The 23,617-nt window shown below is 41.1% G+C and overlaps 1 protein-coding gene across 2 annotated transcripts in view; it reads right to left on the bottom strand.

Moving 5' to 3' along the window:
• The window catches only part of rspry1 (ring finger and SPRY domain containing 1), a 74,553-nt gene that overhangs the window by 42,200 nt on the left and 8,736 nt on the right, over window positions 1–23,617 (bottom strand). For both annotated transcript variants that reach the window (XM_041192111.1, XM_041192112.1), the window contains exons 2-3: window positions 20,892–20,944; window positions 470–582 (exon numbers count right to left, since the gene is read on the bottom strand). In XM_041192111.1, the coding sequence (XP_041048045.1) occupies window positions 470–582; window positions 20,892–20,944 (166 nt within the window). The remainder of the gene's footprint in view (window positions 1–469; window positions 583–20,891; window positions 20,945–23,617) is intronic.

Genomic DNA, 23,617 nt, shown 5'->3' with positions numbered 1-23,617 from the left:
CCTGGGGAACCTGGAACATGGGCAGAGCCTTTGGTTAAGTGGGGGAGGGGGTCAATCATTTAAGACAGCAATGAGGATAATTTTCTTCATTGAGAGGGTTGTCAATGTTTAGGATTCTCAGAAGGTTGTGGATACTGCAACCAATGAATGTATTCAAGGCTGAGAGAGATCAATTTTTGTCCAAAAGGAAATCGAGGGATTATAGAGAGTGGGCAGGAAAGTGGTGTCGAGGTAAACGATAAGCCAAGATTGTATCAAACAGCAGAGCAGGCCAGAAGAGCCACATAGGCTACTCCTGCTCTTGGTCGATAACTTTGCAGTGCAGTGCTCAAACATTCCTGATAATTCCATCTTTAACTAGAAATTATAAACTCTCTTAAATACAACCTTGAAAATATTAAAATGAGTCAGTTATTTTAAAAAGCAAGGACAAACAATAGCATTGGTCTGGAAATAATACACCACTTACTTTGGTTGGCAGTGGACACTCATCAAGCAGTAAAGTAATGACAGCTGGCCCTAAAGGATCTTCTAGAGGAATAACTCTGATCAGGGACTGTACTACTTCCAGCCAACCTTCATCTGTCACCAAGGAAGAAAAACATATATTAGATTCAGTCAAAATTAAGTGGTGAAGTTTCAGAACATATATGCTAATCTTCAAAAAGTTTTCATTCAATGCCAAAGCCAAATTTTGTTTAGATGGTATGCGATTTGAAAATTATAGCTGAATCTTTATGTAACCCAGAGCCCAATAACTTCAAATATCCCTTTAAATTATATTTTTAAAAATTCCTTTTAAGTGAATAACCATACGTGGAAGCAAATACAATGTTTGTTAGCTTTTAAAACTTGCGGCTCTTACACCTATTTGAGGCACGTGCATCAATTGATGCTGAAATCAAAACTATTGGCCCTCACTGTCACAGAAAGTTGCATTTTGTTTGACTGGTCCAAAGTATCACCCACCTCAATTCTGCAACATGCACTGATTGATAGTAACTTAAGAATGATGTTCAACTTTAACCAAAAAGAAATGCAGAAAAAATACATCAGAATGACTTGAGCTGGTTTTCAGAAAAAAAGCTTCCAATCTCTCTCCTTTATTGTAGCATCCACCTCAGAAAAGCATCTAAATATGAATCTCACCAAACAATCCTGGTACAAGATAAACCACCATATTTGGCCAAATTACATACAAATCAGCCCTGCCAACTAGTCAGATAATCCCAATGTTTACCAGAAGGCAATGGCAATGCAGATAACAAAAAGCATGGGTACAAATCAACAATATGCTGCATTCCAAACACCAACTATTCTCTAAACATATTAAGAAATGAGATACAAGCTGATAATGTTATGCCCATTACTCTACACTACACAAATCATACATGGAAGCCTTAGGAACAACTACTGCAACCAGTCAAAATAAATTACAACTGAACGCTATCTAGGCAAACACGGGTTTTTACTATTAAAGTGAACACTTCCCTTTAAAACACCAATATTTATATATTCAAATTTGGTTTCCAGTGCATGAAAAATAACATTGTGAAAACAAATTACTCAATTGTACAAAAAAATTGACAAGGATACTTCATGAAATATATGCAAACAGTTGCTCCACTGGTTCTCTGTTAGTGACCCTTTTTGCAAAAAAATAAATTCCGCCACTTTTCCTCTCAATTGCAAGTATAAGTAGTTTCAGATCTATAGTAATGCTAAAGAAACAAATGCTCGCCTAGATTATCACTCTTTTCCCTCATATAGTTGATCTCGTACCAAATTTACTCTGGCTTTGCAAGGTGTGAAGATTGCTGAAGAAGCAACTAAATTTTGCATATGCCAAAAAAAAAAGCATATGAAGTACTTGACAGACAGTCATTTGTTTAAATGTTGGTCCACTTGCCCAATCTGTTCTATTATATTACTGTAGCAATAGAAATAGCTGTGCACTTTTCAACTTGCTCCCTGTACAGAAGCTCAGATTTACTGCCCAATATACCTGAAAAAAATCTTTCGTAGTTGTGTGGTTGGATTCGTTCAGTTCACTGCTTTAGTTTTCTTTAAACCACAGTGATTTGGAAACTACCACCACAAGTAATGTCTATAATTTGCAGGAACCAACAAGCCACAAAATGAAAAAAAAAACAGGTCTGATACCCACAGCCCCATTCATTTGTCTGTTATTAGTACAAGATATGCCCGAATGCCTCATTCGAAAAAGACTTGCAGGTCTTTCACATCTGTCTGTTTGATATATTTCAACTAGTCAACACATGACCAATGTTCCCCACCCCACCCACCAGCAGCAAGTAATCTCTTGAGGGGAACAAAAAAAGATCCTGAAGAAAAAAAATAAAGCTGGGACACTGTTATGACCAAGGCAAATCAAAGACAAGAGTCCGGGAGATAATAATGAATAGGCAGTAAATGACCCAAGAACCCACACACCTTTTGTACTCAACATCAGCCTCCTGCAGAAACTTGTCTGATTCACTATTGGAACGTTTGCATCCACTGTTCAAAATGGCAACTGATATTGTAGCACCAAAGTGTAAGGCACAAAAGAATTGAAAAGAGCATTTGGCCAACTGCACTTGGTAAATTTTGGTTTTGCACAAATAAAAATTCTCACCATAAATGTAAATTACCTCATGTCATTCAAATGGACCTATGCCACAGGATCATTTTAATTTGCTGCATTACGTCCAAACAATTAGGAACAAATGTTAAGTGTGTGGTACAATCCTTTCAATATCAAAATGAGCAAGGTGCGAGAACAAACTTTAAACTTGAGATATATGAAATGGCCTTTCACAGTCTTAGTCCTTAATTTAATAAATTTCCATTTTTGTCATTGTTGCCAACCCTATGGATCAATGATCCCAACAAGTAAAATTTTTGCATGGCAGCTTCTCAATACAGAATGGGTGGGAAGATATGATTCGCAGAAATAACTAGCAGCAAGACTCTGCTGCCATAGGATCGTCTTTTAAATCTCCCCCCACCTTATGAGGCCAAAACTAATGTTGCTCCTCTCTTTACCACAATCAGAAAACAGGCACATCGTACAAAGAGAACATTTTGTAATTTGCAATTAAACATACTTCATCCAACAGGCATGGACCTCACTTGCATTACCACCTCTTATCTCCATATAAATACAAGTGTGGCGCAAATTACATAATAAACATTTTGACATTTTGCAAAATTCCCTATTCATCATTAAGAGATTGCAGTAAAGCTACTGGGTTATCAAACAGAATGCAAAGAAATAAATTTCAATTATATTTTACCCAAAATTAAACAGCTGATACTTTTCACAGCATAGTTATCTAGTCATGGCTTGAAGGTGTTATAAAGCCATGGACATACATGTTGAAAATAAATTGAAATGAAGTGTTTCGATTCAAGTAATGTCATTGATTCAGCAGTGTCACACCATAATTCAGCTCCTCCTTTATGCAAGTTGCTCAAGTTATACCATTCTCATTTTAATGTTCTTTATTCAAAATAAGGTCAGGTTAAAAAAGAGTTAATCACACTAAACATAGTTAATTAAGTTGAACTTCAGCGACCGGATTTGATTTCCTCCCCAGAAAGTGGTGTATTCTGGGGTGTAGTTCCATGTGGGCAGTGGTCATCATTTACCTTGCTCAAATGACTCAAACTTACTAGGTCAGCCTACACATCATCACCAGACAACTGAATAATGGAGGGCATCACAGGTAAGCCTAATGCCAAGTTCAACCAACTGGCACATATATGCAGGTCAAGCAGGTAATATCAGGAGCAATGCCTGATATTTTCCCCTCCATGGCCTGACAACCAAAGCAATACCTTTACCACTGCTGTAGCTTATATCAGCTAGCTACATGCAAATTGGAAAATTGAACTTGGGAGCTTCCTGAACTGTTTAGCTCAGTGACATGCAATTTAAACCACCAAACTACTCCATAATCCACTTTAGCCACAAAATTGAAGACACACAAGGCAACTGCATTGGCACTGCAATGCAATGCAACATGAATTAAATGAAATGCCTAAAGTGCTTACACAATTAGGCACCTTAACTCCAGAATCAAGTGAGTCAGAGGGAATGCTCAAAATTCTGAAAAAGGTTTTGAAATGTTCTTAGAACCTTTTCCTAATGTCCACTGGTTGACAATTTTTTAATAATCCGGAGTTTATTAACAACACACTTAAATGGGAAGGGGGCGGGGTTGGGGAAGAAATGTTTATATGTATATTGTGGCTATTAGCTCAAAGTCCACATCATCATTTAATAAAGAAATTTTGATTAAGTAGTTGAAAGGGAGCGTATAAAAAGGTCTAGAGCAGATACTTGCCTTTGGAGGTGTTAATGCAATGTTAATGAGCCAAATAACTTCTGTTGTAACTTTGATTCCATGATATGAATTGCAAATTTAGGGCTTTGACTTCAAGCTAAAGAACCACAAATAATGAAAAACTGAAATTGAAATAAAGAAAGCACAACCATATTTTAAAATTGAATTAATCACCCCATCTCCTAGCTGAATCCAAGCAAACCTAACATTAAGGCAGATTGATAGCTGAGCTGACTGAAGCCAACTTTTCAGCATACCAAAATTAGCTCTCCTACCATCGTAACTGATCAAGTCCAGGAATGAAATTCACTTAACCTAAAAATCAAGACAACCCAATACAAAGAAACATTTTGATGAATAAAAAGAGACTTAAAAATTCTAATATCTGAGAAGCACTAAAGAAAGAGTAAAAAGTCATGCACTCATGCATTGCAAGCATACTAGGGATTTAATATCTATTCACTTATGTAACAGCTTAATTTGCATTTAAACTAGTACAGCCTCACATCAAAAAGTCTGAAACCTAATTTCCAAACTGGGAGGAAGCTGGCACCGTAAACAGTGTTGCACTTTTTTCATACACAGGACTGTTGATTACAGTAATTCAACTGCAGTTAAAATTTCATCACGATCAAAACAGTTTCATTAAGGCATAATAGAAACAAGCTAGCTTCAGTTAATGGAAGCTTTGCTACTTGCAGCATTGGACACTGGCAGTCTGGAATACAAATAATGTGCGCACACTGTGCAACACATGTGGACCTTGATTTTGTAGTTCAAATGACAGCAAAATGGTCAGCATACTGCGAAAATGACAGCACTTTTTGGCAACTGGATATGTGCAGTTAAATGCAGAAAACCAAAGTTGTTGTCAATGATTTCCTACTCCTTCAGGATGCCCTGAAGTCCTTGAAGGTGGAAATCAATGTTTTGACATTTCTACTGTTCACACTATTTGCACTCCTAAAATCCTTGGGGGAAAAAAGTTACACCTTGATATGAAATGTAAATGGGTTTTTAAATAGGTACGAAGTCAAAAGTACCTCAAGCTCTCTGGCCCCAAAACTAATTTTATATATTTGTGGAATGTCAAATTCTCAATTCTATGATAAAAATTTTTACTTAACATGCCTTCATAGTTTTTTTCTATTCATTCATGGGAAGGGTGCATTGCTGGCAAGGCTAGCAACTGTTGTCCATCCCTCATTACTCTTGAGAAGGTGTGGTGAGCTGCCTTCATGAACTGCCGCAGTCATGTGGTGAAAATCCAGGCCATTATTTATATTTTATTCAGTTGATAGGCCACAGAAAACAAAACCTCTAAATTGCAAAGCCAATTAATTAAGCACAGCATCTTCAAATATGAATTGCATTACAGGCTGCTGATTTGGAGGTCGACCATGGACAGGAGAGGGAAGTAAGATATTTTTCTCCTAAACCTTGAGCCAAGCAGAGTTACATTAATCTTTTGCCTTAGGTAAAAAATACATACTCAGCTTGTGAAACTTACTTGGTTTTAACAAAGGACTAATGGTTCAGCTAAACCTTTAAAACCTAAGAACACCGATGGTTTAGGCGGTTGTGTCACAGATTAACTACTGCAACACCATCCATTCACACTATGCATGGCATTAAACTTCCCACTTTAGTGATGGTTTAAGAGAAAGCCTTGAATGAGAGAATGAAGCCTAAAATCAGGTTGCTCAGTCCTCCAAAATCAAAAGATACACAGTCACAATGATCAGGACCCATAAGCATGCCCACCAGTTCAGTGTGCAAACCTACAGTGTGTATATGCTTATTGAACATGTATTCAGATTTTGAAGTTATTCCTGAAATAGACCTCAAACAAAGTAGAGTTTAGCATGAGCAGAAAGGGTGGATGTGCACAACAGACCTCAGAAAAACTACAAGCAGTGAAGCAGAGTGACAAGGTCAACTGTTGAGATGACAAAGGCATGGATCAGAAGCACTGGTGGAATGTTAGGCAAAAGTATACAATCCACTCTTAATATGTTAGTTTTAGGCTTAAATTACATTGCACTAATAAACCAGGAGAGGGATAAAAATGGCAAAGGTCAGGTGCACTGGAGTTGGAACCAGTATTCCACACAAAAACTGAAAACTCCACCAACCTGGGGTAAATGTACATGTGCCTTCCTACTGGGGTTTCAACTTTCAAGTACTGTTAAACCACCTTAACCTTTTCCTATTTCTAGCAATAGGTGGCAATTGGAATGGTAAATACTCATTAAAGCAATAACTGGTTGATACCATTCTACCTCGAATGGTAAAGAGAGAATGTGCTTCAGAGATTTATGCTCAGTTAACCAATGACTCACTGACACCAATTACTGTCAAACAGAAAATCAAACTCTTAAAATTCATTCCATCTGGTCCTGATTAAGAATCATGGTAAAAACAATCCAAATGAAGAGTGTCAATTTTTATTTTAAAAATAATCAGCCAATGAACTCTTAAAAAATTCTTCCTGGAATGTGAATGTTTGTTACCCAGCCCCAATTGCCCTCAAGGTGGTGGTGCAGTCCATGTAGTGTAGATAAACCCAGAGTGCTGTTAGGAAGGGAGAACTGGGATTTTGACCTTGTGACAGTAAAGGACAGTAGATTCAAGTCAGGATGACATGAGGCTGGAAGGGAAACTTGCAGGTAGTGGTCCCCCATGCGTCTACTGGCCTTGTTCTTCTACATGATAGAGACTGCGGGTTTGGAAAGTGCCAAAGGAGGCTAAGTAGGTTGCTGCAGCGCATCTTTAACGTGGTGCTGCTTTGTCTCAGTTTGAAGCCTTGAGTGTTATAGAGTCATAGAGGTCTACAACACAGAAAAAGGCCCTTCGGCCCATTGAGTCTGTGCCGGTCAAACAAGTACCTAACTATTCTAATCCCATTTTCCAGCACTCGGCCCATAGCCTTGTATGCCATGGCATCGCAAGTGCACATCCAAATACTTCTTAAATGTTATGAGGGTTTCTGTCTCTACCACCCTTTCAGGCAGCGAGTTCAAGATTCTCACCCCACTCTGGGTGAAAAAATTCTTCCTCACATCCCCTCTAAACCCCTTGCCTCTTATCTTAAATCTATGCCCCCTGGTTATTGATCCCAGCACCAAGGGAAAAAGTTCCTTCCTGTCTACCCTATCACTGTCCCTCAATTTTGTACATCTCAATCATGTACACCCCTCAATACGAAAATAACCCCAGTCTATCCAATCTCTCCTCATAACTAAAACTCTCCAGCCCAGGCAACATCCTGGTAAATCTTCTCTGCACTCTCTCTAGTGCAATCACATCCTTCCTAGAATGCGGATTCCAGAACTGCACGCAATGCTCTAGCTGTGGCCGAACCAGCGTTTTATACAGTTCCAGCATAACCTACCTGCTCTTATATTCTACGCCTTGGCTAATAAAGGCAAGTATCCCATATGTCTTCTTACTTACCTTATCTACCTGTCCCATTACCTGAAGGGACCGGTGGACATGCACAGCAAGGTCCCTTTGATCCTCAGTACTTTCCAGGGTCCTTCCATTCATTGTGTATTCCCGTGCCTTGTTTGTCCTGCCCAAGTGCATCACCTCACACTTATCCGGATTAAATTCCATTTGCCACTGATCAGCCCATCCGACCAGCCAGTCTATATCCTCCTGTAATCCAAGGCTAACCTCCTCACTATTTACCACCCCACCAATTCTCGCGTCAGCCGCGAACTTACCGAACAACCCTCCTATATTCAAGTCTAAATCATATACATATACACCACAAACAGCAAGGGACCCAGCACCGATCCCTTTGGAACCCCACTGGACACAGGCATCCAGTCACAAAAACACCTCTTGACCATTGCCCTTTGCTTCCTGCCACCCAACCAATTCTGGATCCAATTTGCCAAACTGCCTTGGATCCCATGGGCTCTTACCTTCGTTATCAGTCTCCCATGGGGGACCTTATCAAAAGCCTTGCTGAAGTCCAAGTAGACTACATCAAATGCGTTGCCCTCATCTAGACACCTAGTCACTTCTTCGAAAAATTCAATCAAATTGCTCAGACATGACCTCCCCTTAAAGCCATGCTGACTGTCCTTGGTTAATCCCTGCCTCTCCAAGTGTAGTTTAATTCTGTCCCTCAGAATTGCTTCCAATAGTTTCCCCCACCACTGAGGTTAGGCTGATTGGCCTGTAATTCCCTGGTTTATCCCTTCTTCCTTTCTTGAATAACAGTACCACATTGGTTGTCCTCTAGTCCTCTGGTACCTCTCTTGTGGCCAGAGAGGTATTGAAAATTATTGCCAGCGCCCATGCTATCTTCTCCCTTGCCTCACTCAACAGCCTGGAATACATTTCATCCAGGCCTGGAGATTTATCTACTTCTAAGCCTGCCAGACCACTCAGAACCTCCGCCCTTTCTATGCTAATTAAAAAAATATCACAGTCCTTCTGCCTAATTTCCATATGCACGCCGTCCCTTTCATTTGTGAACACCGACATAAAGTATTCATTTAGAACCCTACCTGTGTCTTCCGGCTCCACACACAAATTACAACTATGGTCCTTAATGGGCCCTACTCTTTCCCTAGTTATCCTCTTACTCTTAATGTACTTGTAAAATAACTTCGGATTTTCCTTTATTTTACCTGCCAGTGTTTTCTCATGCCCCCTTTTTGCTCTCCTAATTTCCTTTTTTAAGTTCTCCCCTACACATTCTACACTCCTTTAGGGCTTCTGCTGTTTTGAGCCCTCAGTATCTGCCATAAGCCTCCTCTTTTCTCTTTATCCAATCCTGTATATCCCTCAACATCCAGGGTTCCTTGGATTTGTTGGTCCCACCCTTTGCTTTTACTGGAATATGTTGGCCCTGTACTCTCCCTATTTCCTTCTTGAGTGAGTCCCATTGCTGACACAGATTTACCTAAAAGTAGCAGCTCCCAGTCCACTCTGGCCAAATCATATCTGATCTTATTAAAATCGACCTTCCCCCAATTTAGAACTCTGATTTCTGGCCCATCCTTGTCTTTTTCCATAATAACTTTGAATCTAATGGAGTTATGATCACTATCTGCAAAATGCTCCCCCACTGATACCTCTACCACTTGCCCGGCTTCATTCCCTAAAATTAAGTCCAGGACCGCTCCCTCTCTTGTCAGACGTTCTACGTACTGGTTCAAAAAGCTCTCCTGGATGCATTTTAAGAATTCCACTCCCTCTAAACCTATCACACTATGACAAACCAAGTTAATGTTAGAGAAGTTGAAATCCCCCACTTTTATTACCCTATTATTTTTACACTTCTCTGAAATTTGCCTACATATCTGCTCTTCTATTTTTCTGACTGTTTGAGGGCCTATACTACACTCCCAGCAATATGATTGCTCCTTTTTTTGTTTTTCAGTTCTAACAATATGGTTTCATTTGAGGAGCCTTCTAAGATATCATCCCTCCTTACTGCTGTAATTGATTCCTTGATCCATATTGCGATACCCCCTCCTCTTTTACCTCCTTCCCTGTCTCGCCTGAAGACCCTATAATCCTGGAATATTGAGCTACCAATCCTGCCAATCTCTCTCTCAACCATGTCCCTGTGACATCAACAACATCATACTTTCATGTGTTAAATTTGTGCCCTCAACTCATCTGCCTTATTCGTCAGACTCCTTGCATCAAAATAAATACCATACAACCTTGCCAAACTCCCTTGTGCCTTAACTGGCCTATAATTTCTATGCCTTCGAGAGTCACTTGCTCTCTCTTCTAATTTTGGCTGTGCATCTCCCCCGCTGAACCTCCTCTCAGGATCCCATCCCCAACAGCACTAGCAAACCTCGCCGCAAGGATGTTGGTCACATTCCGGTTCAGGTGCAACCCATCTGCCTTGTACAGGTCTCATCAGCCCCAGCAATGGTCCCAATGGCCCAGAAATCTAAAGCTCCCCCACCATCTCTCCAGTCATGCATTCGTCTGGAGTAACCTCCTATTTCTATACTCATTTGCATGTGGCCAGAAGTAATCCAGAGATTACTACCTTTGAGGTCCTGTTTTTTTAATCTGCTTCCTAGCTCCATAAATTCTGCTTGCAGGGCCTCATCCCCCTTTCTACCTATGTTGTTGGTACCAATATGTACAACGATCTGTTTGCCCTCCCCCTTTAGAATGCGCTGCAGCTGTTCAGTGACATCCTTGACCCTAGCACCAGGGAGGCAACATACCATCCTGGAGACACATCTACGGCCACAGAAACACCTGTCTGTTCCCATTAGTATTGAGTCTCCTACCACTATTGCTCTTCCCATCTTTTTCCTCCCTCCCGTGCAGCTGAGCTGCTCAGTGCCATGAGCGTGGCTGCACTCCCCAGAGGAACCATCACTCTCACCGTTTTCCACCACAGAAAAACTGTTCTAGAGTGAGATGCACCCTGGGGATTTCCTGAATACCTGCCTGACACCTTTCTTCTGACTGATGGACACCCATTCCCTCTGTCTGCACTTCTGTAAGCTGTGGGGTGACGGCGTCTAAAAACATGCTATCCATGAAACTCTCAGCCTCGCGGATGCATCTCAGTGCCTCCAGCTGTCGCTCAAGCTCTGAAACTCGGAGCTTAAGTAGCTGCAGCTGGTGGCACTTCCTGCACACGAGGTCAGTCAAAGCACAAGGAGCGTCTATGTACTTTAAATAAAAACTAGAACTCTTACCCATCCTTAGCATAATCTATTTCAAACTGGAGAAAAAAACTGGAGAAAAGCACTCACCCACTACTCAATCAGCTTCCCACCTTGGTACTGACATCACTTTTTGAAACTTCCCCACACTCGCGCTGATTCTGATCTCTCCGTCGCTCTCTCGTGCTGTCTTGTGATGTCACTTGTTATTTTCAACAAGATCTGACTGCAGGACACTTCCTCGGCTTCTTCATCTCAATGCTGACTACAGGATACTCTTCCCTGGCTGCTTCACCGCTATGCTGACTGCAGGACGTTCTTCCTGGGCTGCTTCACCGCGATGCTTAATGTAGGACACTCTTCCCAGACTGCTTCATGTGTTGTTGGAGCTGCGTTCATTCAGGCAAGTGGAGAGCATTTAACAAAACTCCTGAATTGGGCCTTGAAAAAGAGCTAAGTCCCAGCCTCTGAACGCCTTTTGTATCCACAGATTTTATATGGCTGGTTCAGTTAAATTACTGGTCAATAGTAACTCCAAGGTGTTAGTGGCGGGGGAATTCAGAGATGATAGTATCATTTAACGTCAAACGAAAATGGTTAGATTCTCTTGTTGGAGATGGGTGATTGGCTGGCATGAATGTTGCTTGCCACTTATCAGCCCAAGTCTGAATTGTGCCCAAGTCTCACTGCATATGGAAATAGCCTGTCTCAGTACAAGGGGTCATGAATGGCACTGAACACTGTTCAATAATTTCCACTTCTGACCTTATATGAACATAAGAATGAGGAAGAGTATGCCATTAGTGCCCTTTTATAACGTCTTTAATAATAGCTTCAAACATTTTCCCTATGACAGATGTTAGGCTAACTGACTAGTAATTTCCTGCTTTGTCTCCTTTTTTGAAAATGGAGTTACATTCACTGTTTTCCAACCTAATGGAGCCTTCTCTGTATCTAGGGAATTTTGGAAAACTAAAATCAACGCATCAACTATCTGCCTAGCCACTTCTTTTAAGACATGAGGATGAGGTTTGGGGACTTCTCAGCCCACAGCTCCAACAATTTGCTCAGTACCACTTCCCTGGTGATGGTAATTTTCTGGCGTACCTCCCTCACTTCCATTTCCTGATTTACAACTATTTCTGGGGTGTTGCTTGTATGGTCTACACTGAAGACTGATGCAAAATTCATCTGCCATCTCCTTATTTTCCATTAATTCCAGCCTCACTTTCCATAGGACTAACACCCACTTTGTTAACTCTTCCCTTTTAAAAAAATCTACAGAAAATTATTTGTTTTGATATTTCTAGCTATCTTTCTAAAATACAAATTAGCAGAAGTAGGTCATTTGGCCCCGCAAGCCCGTCATTGAATAAGATCATGGTTGATCTGTTTGTGTTTCGAATTCCACATTCCCATCTCCCCGATAAATTCTTATTAGGCAAGGGAATCAAACGTTATCTATCTTTGTCTTAAAAATATTCAACGACCCCACTTCCATTGCTTTCCGAGGCACAGAATTCCAAATTCTCTCAACCCTCAAAATTTCTCCTCCTCCCTGTCCTAAAAGGGTGACCCCTAGATCTGGGCTCACTCAAGAGGAAACATCCTTTCCCAATCCATCTTGTCAAGACAGTTCAGGATCTTATACACTTCAATTAAGTCATACCCTCACTCTTATAAAATCCAGTGGAAACAAGCTCAGCCTATCCACCTATCTTCATAAGACAACTCACTCATTCCAAGTATCAATCTCTCGTACTTTAATTTTTCCCTCATTAATCTTTGTCATTCTTTGCTGTTCTTTACACTCTGTCCAATCTTCTGACCTGCCACCCATCTTTGCACAATTTATATGCTTTTTCTTCAAGTTTGACATTAACATTTTTAATTACCACAGGTGGTGGGTCCTCCCCTTGAATTTCTCTCTCATCAGAACTTCTCTATTCTGTGTTCTGAAATATCCGCCACTGCATCTCTATCGACCAACCCGTTAACCCAATTTGCCAGTACACTTTAGCTAGCTCTGCTTTCATGCCCTCATAATTGCTCTTATTTAACTTTAACATACTCCTAGACCCACTCTTCTCTTTCACAAACTGAATGTAAAAGTCAATCATATTACGATCGTTGATACCTAGTGGTGCCTTCACTCTGAGGTCATCAATTAAACCTATCCCGTTACACAATACCAGGTCAAGTATAGTCTGCTCCCTGGTTGGCACCAGAATGTGCTGTTCTAAGAATAACCTGAAAACATTCAATGAATTCATCATCTAGGCTACCTTTGCCCATCTGTTTTTTCCAGTCTATATGTAGATTAAAATCCCCCATGATTATCACCATGCCTATCTGACAAGCTCCTATTATTTCTTCCTTTATAACCTGTCCTGTTAGGGGACCTGTACATCACTCCCAAAATTGACTTCTCACCTTTAACATTTCTCATCACCACCCAAACTGCTTCTACATCCTGATTTCCTAAATTTGGGTCATCCCTCTCTATTGTGCTAATACCCAGCGACAGTGAAGGAACAGTGATATAGTTCCAAATCAGAATGGTGTGTAGTTTGGAGGGGAACTTCCAAGTGGTGGTGTGTGCATCGGTGGTGGAGAGAGGGAATGTTTGAGGATGTGGTGCCAATCAAGTGGGCCTTGTCCTGCATGTTGTCAAGCTTCGAGTGTTGTGGGAGCTGCACTCATCCAGGCAAGTGGAGTGTATTCCATCACACTCCTGACTTGTGTCTTGTAGGTGGTGGCCAGGTTTTGGGGAGTCAGGTGGCGACTTACTTGCTACAGGATTCCTAGCCTCTGACCTGGTCTTGTACGCACACACGCGCACACACAGTCAAATGCTGCCTTGATGTCAAGGGCAGTCACTCTCGTCTCACAGTTCAGCTCAAGGCTGTAATGAGGTCAGGAGCTGAATGGCCTTGGCAGAACCAAACGGAGCGTCAGTGACCAGGTTATTGCTAAGCAATGTCACTTGACAGCACTGTTGATGACCCTTTCCATTACTTTACTGATGGAGAGCAGACTGATGAGGCAGGAATTGGCCAGGTTGGATTCATCCTGCTTTGTGTACAGGACATACCAGGGCAGATTTCCACATTGCCAAGTAGATACCAGTGTTGTAGCTGTACTGGAACAGCTTGGCTACAGATGCAGCAAGTTCTGGAGCACAAGTTTTCAATACTATTGTCAGAATATTGTCAGGGCCCATAGCCATTGCAGTATCCAATGCCTTCAGCCATTTCTTGATATTATTTCTTGACATCTTTTGCACTGATATGCTGGGCTCCCCCATCATTGAGGTTGGGGATATTCGTGTAGTCTCCTCCTCCAATGAGTTCTTGAACTGTCCATTACCATTCACGAATGCATGTGGTAGGACTACGGAAGTTTGATCTGATCTGTTGGTTGTGGAATTGTTTAGCTCTGTCTATCACTTGCTGCTTTTGCTGTTTGGCATAAAAGTAATCCTGTGTTGGCGTTTCACCAGGTTGACAGCTCATTTTTAAGTATGCCTGCTCCTGGCATGCCCTCCTGCACTCTTTATTGAACCAGGGTTGATCCCCTAGCTTGGTGGTCATGGTAAAGTGGGGCAGGGCATGCCAGGCCATGAAGTTACAGATTGTGGAGGAGTACAATTCTGCTGCTGCTGACAACCCACAGCATCTCATCTATGCCGTGTCTTGAGTTGCTAGGTCTGTTGTAAATCTATCCCATATAGCACAGTGGTAGTGCTATGCAACACAATGGAGGATACCCTCAATGTGAAGGCGGGACTTTGTCTCCACAAGGACTGGGCAGTGGTCACTCCTACCGAGACGGTCATGGACAGATGCATTTGTGGCAGGCTAGTTGGTGAGAATGAGGTCAAGTATGTTTTTCCCTCTTGTTGGTTTCTTCACCACCTGCCGCATACCCAGCCTAGCAGCTATGTCCTTTAGCACTCGGTCAGTAGTGTGCTACCAACCCACTTTTGGTGATGGACATTGTAATCCCTCACCCAGAGTACATTCTGCACCCTTGCTACCCTCAGTGTTTCCTCTAAGCAGTGTTCAACATGGAGGAGTACTGCTTCATCAGCTGATGTGGGGTGGGGAGTACATGGGAAAAAAAATCAGTAGGAGCTTTCCTTACCTATGTTTGATGGTGCCATGAGACTTCACAGGGTCTAATGTCATGTTGAGGACTCCCATGGCAACTCCTAGCCAAATGTGTACCACTATGCTGCCACCTCTGCTGCGTCCATTCTGCCAGTGGGTCAGGACATACCGCCAGGGACGGTGGTGGTGGTGTTTGGGCCATAATCTCTAAGGTATGATTTCATGAGTATAACAATGTCAGGTTGTTGCTTGACTAGTCTGAGACAGCTCTCTCAATTTTGGCACAAGCCTCCATATGTTATTAAAGTTGTCTTTGCAAGGTCAACTTGTAGAGGTTTAAAAAAAAATCAGAAGAAAATAGCGTTAAATTCATATTGTTGCCTTTCTTACAGCAGCAGACTCAGAAAATCAGATTGGGGCCAGCCAAAAAGATCATTCAAAGTTCTACAGTCAAGCTCAATTGTATACATAAATTTCATATCCCATACACAAAGCTATCCTGTATGAAAGTTCACTAATTCATTAGTTTAGTGGACTAGAACTAGAGTTCAAATCCCATCATGGCAAATTTGGGAATTCAATTTAATACCTGGAAACAAAATGCTGATATCAATAAATATGATTGAAAGCTACTAAGATCAATTGAATACCCAGCTGCTTCATGTGTGCTCTTTCATGAATGTCGTTAGGGATGGAAGCCTTTCATTCTTACTCAGTCTGGTCTAAATGACTCCAATTCCACCTCAATGTGGTTGACTGTTACCTGCCTCTGAAGTAGCCTATGAAGCTGCTTTCAGTGATCCATAAAGATAACCCATCATCACCTCAGGGCAATAAATGATCTCATCAGAATACAGGCATCCTGAGAATTTCTTTTGGTCCATCAACTCAGACTTCCTCAGCAAGGCACCCAACTGTCAGCTACCATGTCAGAGCAATATTCCATCCATGACCCAACCTGCTAGTACAGTTTTGGCAAGATCATAATCCATCTTAATTTTACTCAAAGGGACATCCTCACCCAGATCAACTCGAATAAAACATGCTAGATTAACAGTCAGTACTGGGACCAATGGTTCAGTTGATGTATATTAACGATCTAGACTTGGATGTCTAGAAACAATTTCAGAATATGCAGTTGACACAAACCTTGGAATTATCGCAAGCTCTGAGGAGGACAGTGACAGACTTCCAGATGATATGGGTAGGCTAGTGGAATGGCAGATACTTATGTGGCAGATGAAATTTAATGCAGAGAAATGTGAAGTAATATATTTTGGTACGAAGAATGAGGAGAAGCAATACCAACTGAAGGTACAATTCTAAAGGGGTGCAAGAAAACAGGCCTCAGGGTCTATGTGCACAAATCGTTGAAGGTGGCAGGGCAAGTTGAGGAATCCTGGGCTTCATAAAAATAGGCGCAAGAGTAAAAAAGCAAAAAAAATATGCTGAACCTTTAAAAGACTGATTAAGCCTCAACTGGAGTTTCCGATTTTGGGCAGCACACAAGACATGAGAATTCAAAGAGGGTGCAGAAAAGATTTATGAGAATGGTTCCAAGTTGAGGGACTTCAGTTCTGAGGGTAGACTGGAGAAGCTGGGATAGCAATGTTCAAAATAACGAGGGGGTCTAGAAACAGAATAGAAAGGGAGAAACTGTTCCCTATGGCAGTGGGAATCAAAAGCCAGATTCAAGGTGATTGACAAAAGAACCAACAGCAACATTGAAAATCTTTTAATAAACAGAGCCAGTGATTAGGATCAGAAATATACTGCCTAAGAGGGTAGGAGACACAGATCCAGTGGAAGCTTTCTAAGAGAATTTGATGAACACTTGGAAGATAAAAAGTTTGCAAGATTACAGGGAAAAAAGGAATGGGAATGGCTTAACTACTCTGGCAAATATCTGGCATGAACCCAACAGGCAACGTTTACAGTGCAAAAGGAGACCATTCTATATATAAAAATATATATATGATATGCCACAAAAAAATTGCCACGCCATTTTTCAACAGGTCACTTGTTTACAAGGTTACTCCAATAGAGTATATTGTCAAACATTACTGTCTATCCCTCAAACGCAAGGAATCATTCAGATACTGCAAAGGCAATAGGCCCTGACAACATTTCAGCAATAGTACTGAAAACTTGCACTCCAGAACTAGCCATGCCAATACCAAGCTGTTCTAGTACAGCTACAACTCTGGCATCATCTGGCAACGTGGAAAATTGTCCTGGCATGTCCTGGCCACAAAAAGCAGGACAAATCCAACCCGGCTAATTACTGCCCCATCAGCCTACTCTCGATCTTCAGCAAATTGATCGAAGATGTCGCTGACAGTGCTATCAAGTGGCACTTCTTAGCAATAACCTGATAGCTGACGCTCAGTTTGGGTTCCACCAGGGCCAATCAGCTCATGTGGGCTTTGGTCCAAACACAGACAAGAGAGCTGAGCTCAAGCATTGAGGAGAATGTGATTGCCCTTAACATAAAGGCAGCATTTGACAGAGTGTGGCATTGAGGAGCCCTGGATTAACCGACGTCAATAGGAACCAGAGGTAAAACTCTACTGATTGGAGTTATACCTAGCACAAAGGAATGGTTGTAGTTGTTGGAGGTCAATCAACCCAGTCCCAGGACATCAGTGCAATTGTTTCTTAGAGTATCATAAGCCTAACCATCTTCAGCTGCTTCATCAATGACCTTCCCTCTATCACAAGGTCAGAAGTGGGGAGTGTTCGCTGATGATTGTACAATGTTCAGCACCATTCACGACTCCTCTCGAGGAGAGAGAGAGGAACAAACAATCTAACCATCTCCTCCTGACATTCAATGGCATTACAATCACTGAATCCCTCCACTATCATCCTGAGGGATACCACTGACTAGAAACTGAACTGGACCAGTCACATAAATACTGTAGCTACAAAAGCAGGTTTGAGGCTGGCAATTCTGCAGTGAGTAACTTGCTGCCTGACTCCCCAACTCCCGTCTACCATCAACAAGGCACAAGTCAGGAGAGTGATGGAATACTCTCCACTTGTCTGAATGAGTACAGCTCCAACAACACTCAAGAAGCTCAACACCATCCAGAACAAAACAGCCTGCTTGACTGGCACCCCATCCACCACCTTGAACATTTGCTCCCTCCACCACCAACTCAATGGCAGCAGTGTGGAGCATTCCACAAGATGCACTGCAGCAACTCACCAAGGCTTCTTTGATAGCACTTTCCAAACCAGTGACCTCTACCATCTAGAAGGACAAGGGCAGCAGATGATTGGGACCACCAACACCTGCAAGTTTCCCTCCAAGCCATTCATCATCCTGACTTGGAACTATATCACTATTCCTTCACTATCGCTGCGTCAAATCCTGGAACTTCCTCCCTAACAGTACTGTGGGTGTACGTACAGCTCATGGACTGCAGTGGTTCAAGACAGTAGCTCACTACCTTCTCAAGGGCAATTAGGAATGGGAAATAAGTGCTGGCTAGCTAGCAACACCCACATCCAGTGATAGCACAAAAAAAGTTGGATTCACATGCTCTATTAGCTTTCTGGTATATGACCCAACAGTACACATTCTTCATGCATTAGGTTAAGGAGTTAGCATTGACAAGGTTATAGGGTGAAGGATGTCGTCACATTCAAGCTTGATGCTGTTATCACTAGTGACCACTGACATGTGCTTCTCAACAGATGATCAGTGGATAGCTATCAGAAGCAGAAATGAAAAAGGGACTTTCCCAACCCTTTAATACAAAGTCTTGCAACCATAGCACTCATTGATGCTCTGCTGGAGATTAAGTTCAATAATGAGAAGGCATCAATCGCAAGAACCTCCCAGTCTGTATCGCTTCTACACTGGCCATGTTATTAAGTACTGACTGAAAGAAACTTTCCTGAATGGGAGACCATTCAATCCAAAGTGGATTTTTTTTTTAAAAAGTGATTTAATTTTCCAGATTTAAAAAGAGAGCCCAATGCATATTTTAAGATTAGGTTCAGCAACTACAATCCTGTCAGAAACTGATAGCATGTTCATTTGCACCACTGACCCATATCTAACAAAGGAAGCCAAGGCTACTGTTGCTACATTATGTATTGGCTCCTTAATAAAAAGGTTACTCTGGAACACTGTTTCAAAGCAGATCAGATTTCCCATTTAAGACTTGCAGAGCTTCTCTGTACAAATGCTGTGGCAATATAAAACATTGCAATGTTGTCCAAAAGCAGAGCTTTTAAAAGGTTGAGGACACAATAAGGGATACAGGGAAATGAATAGGATCTAGAGAAACATCTCTATTTTGTTTCAATGTTATTAAATTGAAATTTAAAGGCAGTAAGGATGCCAATTTGAAGTATATAATTACTTCGCAGTCACATTTACTAAGCCTTCAATTGCTACTGAGGACATCCTAGGCATCATGTAGATGACTGAATAAATCTGATTTTTCTAAAGATCACACCAAAGCAACCATTCTGTGTTATAAGCTTGCATGCAAATTGGCAATACCACTTTGGCACCAAATTTCTGAACCGTACACCAACATCACAGCTGAATAAAACCCAATTTTTCACTGTTAAAGGCATCAAAAATGTTTTGACAGATTGTATTTTCTACAACACATTTACACTGGGTTAAATTTCACACCATTAAATAAATGCTCTTCATGCTCCCACATGAAGCAGTTGAAGCAAAGAGCATGGATGCATTTAAGGGCAAGGTAAGTACATGAGTGAGAAAGAAACAGAAAGTTATGTTGATAGGGAGAGATAAAATAAGGTGGGAGAAGGCTCAAATGGAGCATAAACATCAGCATCGACCTGTTGGGCCAAATGATTATCATCTGTACTGTAAAATTCTACGTAAATTAAACATGCTTCCCCTTCAATAGTTTGAATTCTCAGTTTGGCTAGTGTTGTCCAAAGCTTTAATGTGGGGATTTTAAAATCAATTCATCAGAAAAATACATGCCGAATAATATATTTTAATTTTTTCAATTAAACTGAGCTTCAGAATGGTTTAAAACAAAAACCAGGTGCATTGATTGGAAAGCAGAGATAAAACAAAAATCAACTGTTTCACTCATTGGAGCTACACTTTTGTAACCTTTGGAGATCTGCAAACAACAGCAAGCATGTTCAATTTTATGAATGCTACTGCAACTGTTATCATACATTTAGGATTACCAAGTCTTCCCTCCTCCCACCACATTTTCCCCTCCCTCTCCCCCGCAACCCGCCAATAATGTTTAAAAAGGCAGTCCTCATGTATCAAGTTTATCTAACGCACAACTGAATTGTACAAATCAGAGGAGTTTCAGGACAAATCCTGTCTAAAAAGAAATAGCTGCTCTTAACCACAGGAGTTGAGCCACAATTAGCATTAACATCCCTGCATCAGAGAGGGGCGAGTGGCGTGACAAAGGGATGCTGATATGTTTAAAAAATAATCAAAGAAATCTAATTCCAATGTGTCAGGTAATGCTTCACAAGGAGATAATGACGACATTAGGACAACTGGAAAATCACTGACAGTCACTTGTTTATTTAATCAGATTCAGAGCAGTTTCAGGAGCCTGCACACTTAGCCAAGTGAGTCTTAAAATATAGCGTTGCAGAAAAAAAGGGGTTATCACTTAAATTAGACCTCCCTAATTAAAGTATCAGTGTGCTGACAGCAATAAAATTAGTGAATATTTCGCCTCTGCCTCAGTTTACAAGGTGTCACATTTTTTGTTCAGTCTTGTAGTTACCTGTTTCTGCCATTTCGTGCAAGGTGATCATTGAATACGGAGGCTCTTGGTCACTGAAAAAAACAGAAAATTTAGTTACTCAGCATATTGTTCAGATTCACATTTTGGTTAGGAAATTGAAGACAACTTGCCAGAATTATCAGAATCACAGAACAGTTATGGCACAGGAGGCAGCCATTTGACCCACTGTGTCTGCACCAGCTCTGAATGAGCAACTCATCAAGTAGCATTCCCCGCTTCCTCCCTGTAACCTTTCACATTCTTCCTTTTCAGAAAACAGTCTAACTCCCTTTTGAATGCTTCAACTGAACCTGCCTCCACCACACACACACCAAACCCTGACCACTCACTGCATAAAAAAGTTTCTCCTCATATCAGTTTTGCTTCTTTCACTCATTACTTTAAAACTATACCCTCTCCTTCTCTATCCTTTCACAAGTGGAAAATGTTTCTCCCTATCTACCCTGCCCAGACCATTATTTTGAATACTTCCACCAAATCTCCTCTCAGCTTCATTTTCTCCAAGGAAAAGAGTCGCAACTTCTAAAATCCATCGTGAATCCCTGGAACCATTTTCGTGAATCTTTCCCACTTCCTGTCTAATGCCTTCAAACTCTTCCAGAAGTGCAGCTCCCAGAACCGGACGCAATACTCTAACTAAGGCTAAACTAGTGACTTGCACAAATTCAACACAACCTCCTTGCTCTTGTACTCTATGCCCCTATTAATACAGTATCCTGGGCTTTATGCTTTATTAACTGCTTTCTGAACCTGTCCTGCTGCCTTCAGTGATTTATGCACATATACACTCAGGTGCCTCTGCTCCTGCACCCCCTAGAATTGTACCTTTTATTTTATATTGTCTCTCCATCTTCTTCCTACCAAAATGAAAAACTTCACTGTTTTCTGCCATGAACTTCCCATTCCACCAACCTATGCCCCTTTGAAGTTCAACACTATCACTATCCTCCTTGCAGTTCCCAATGCTTCCAAGTTTTGGTATCATGCACAAACTTTGAAGTTGTGCCCTGTGCAGCAAGGTCTAAGTCATTAATATTTATCAGGAAAAGCAAGGGTCCCAACACTGACCCCTGGGGAACTCTAAGACAAAATTTCCTTCAGTACAGAAAACATCCACTAACCATTGCGCTCTATTTCCTGACGCTCAGGGAATCCCATATCTATGTTGCTACTGTCCCTTTTATTCCATTAGCTGGGCTCATCTTCACACCTGTTTTTTTTTGAACAAGGGTGTAATGTTTGCAATTCTCCAGATCTCTGGGGCCATCCCTGAGTCTAATGTGAAGCCTGGGGGGGAGGGGGGGGAGGAGGGGAAGGAGGAGAGAGAGAGAGAGAACCTATCAGTCAGATAAAGTCCTACTTAAATTTTTGGTTTCCTTTTTGTTGACTTCTTTAAATTGTAATATGCAAATTAATTTCAGATCAACTGCAATTTATATCACACAGCTGCATACAAGCAGATACTAATCACTTGTTCAAATCTTCTCAGCAAGTTAGTTGTGCAGCACAGTATCACATGAACAGCAATGCCCTCATCAACCTTCTGTTACTGCTCCAAAAAAAAACTCCAGCAAGTTAGTTAAACATGATTTCCTCTTTAAAAATCCATGCTGGCTTTCCTTAATTAATCCGCATTCGTCCATGTGACGATTAATTTTGTCCCAAATTATTGTTTCTAGAAATTTCCCCCACCAAGTTAAACTGACTAGCCTGTGGTTGGTGGGCTTACCTTTACTTATCACCTATCCAAATCATCTCAGCAAGAGGTGATTGAAATAAATTAAATGGTCAACATAATTTGAAATAGCAGTCATTTTAATTATGACTCATCCTCACACTTCAAGATAATCATAATTAAAGGTAATAACACAACTTTTCCTAAACAACAGAATAGAAGCAATCATTGCCAAAAGACTGCCAATATGGAGTACTTACTGAGTGCTATTCTGGACTCTTCAAGTGCCCTTGTTGAGATACAGATAATACATAAATCTATTTTAAATGCAGAGCTGAAAGTAAAATATTTAAGTATTTTTTCCTCTTAATAAACTCAGGCTCGAGTGCAATATGACAGCACTGGCTATATATGCTTCGGCTGATTAATAATATGGATTTGCTCTGTGGTTTCCTTCAAGATTCTACTATTGGTTTTCCCTGCTGCTTTGCTCATCAGCTGCAACACATTTTAAAATACACTGCATTCTCGACAGTCTATAAGGAAATAGTCATCCAGTGACAAGACTGGCAGTGGGATTGCAGAGTTTTATTGGTAGACCATTTGTAAATCATGCAGATGTAGTTCTATTCAGTTGCCAAAGGAAATGACTGAATTATCTGGAAAGTGTTTCCAACTTGCACTACCTGAGCTTCAGGGTCTTGAAGAGTGAACAAGAATTGCCTGCAGACTAGACACAAAGCACTTCCTACATAGTCAACCTCACAAGCACTGGTTCAAAAGCATCATAGCAAAAGCTAGAGCTGACACCCCAACCTCTCAGTTCTGAACATGTGTGCGAGACAGAAGACAATAAAAATGTTACAGCATTGCGATATAACATTTTCGATACAGAATTTTCTTCACTTTCAAAAATAATGACTGTTATATCAAAAAACAAGATATTCTCTTAAGAGCAGCATTAGAAATTGCATTACATTGCATATATTTTCACTCATTTCCATGCCCCCTTGATATCCCCAATGGTGTG

Source organism: Carcharodon carcharias, chromosome 7 (genome assembly GCF_017639515.1).
Source record: "Carcharodon carcharias isolate sCarCar2 chromosome 7, sCarCar2.pri, whole genome shotgun sequence".
Classification (NCBI taxonomy): domain Eukaryota; kingdom Metazoa; phylum Chordata; class Chondrichthyes; order Lamniformes; family Lamnidae; genus Carcharodon; species Carcharodon carcharias.
The sequence above is the reverse complement of the archived record's forward strand: the minus strand, read 5'-3'. Positions and strand labels throughout refer to the sequence as shown.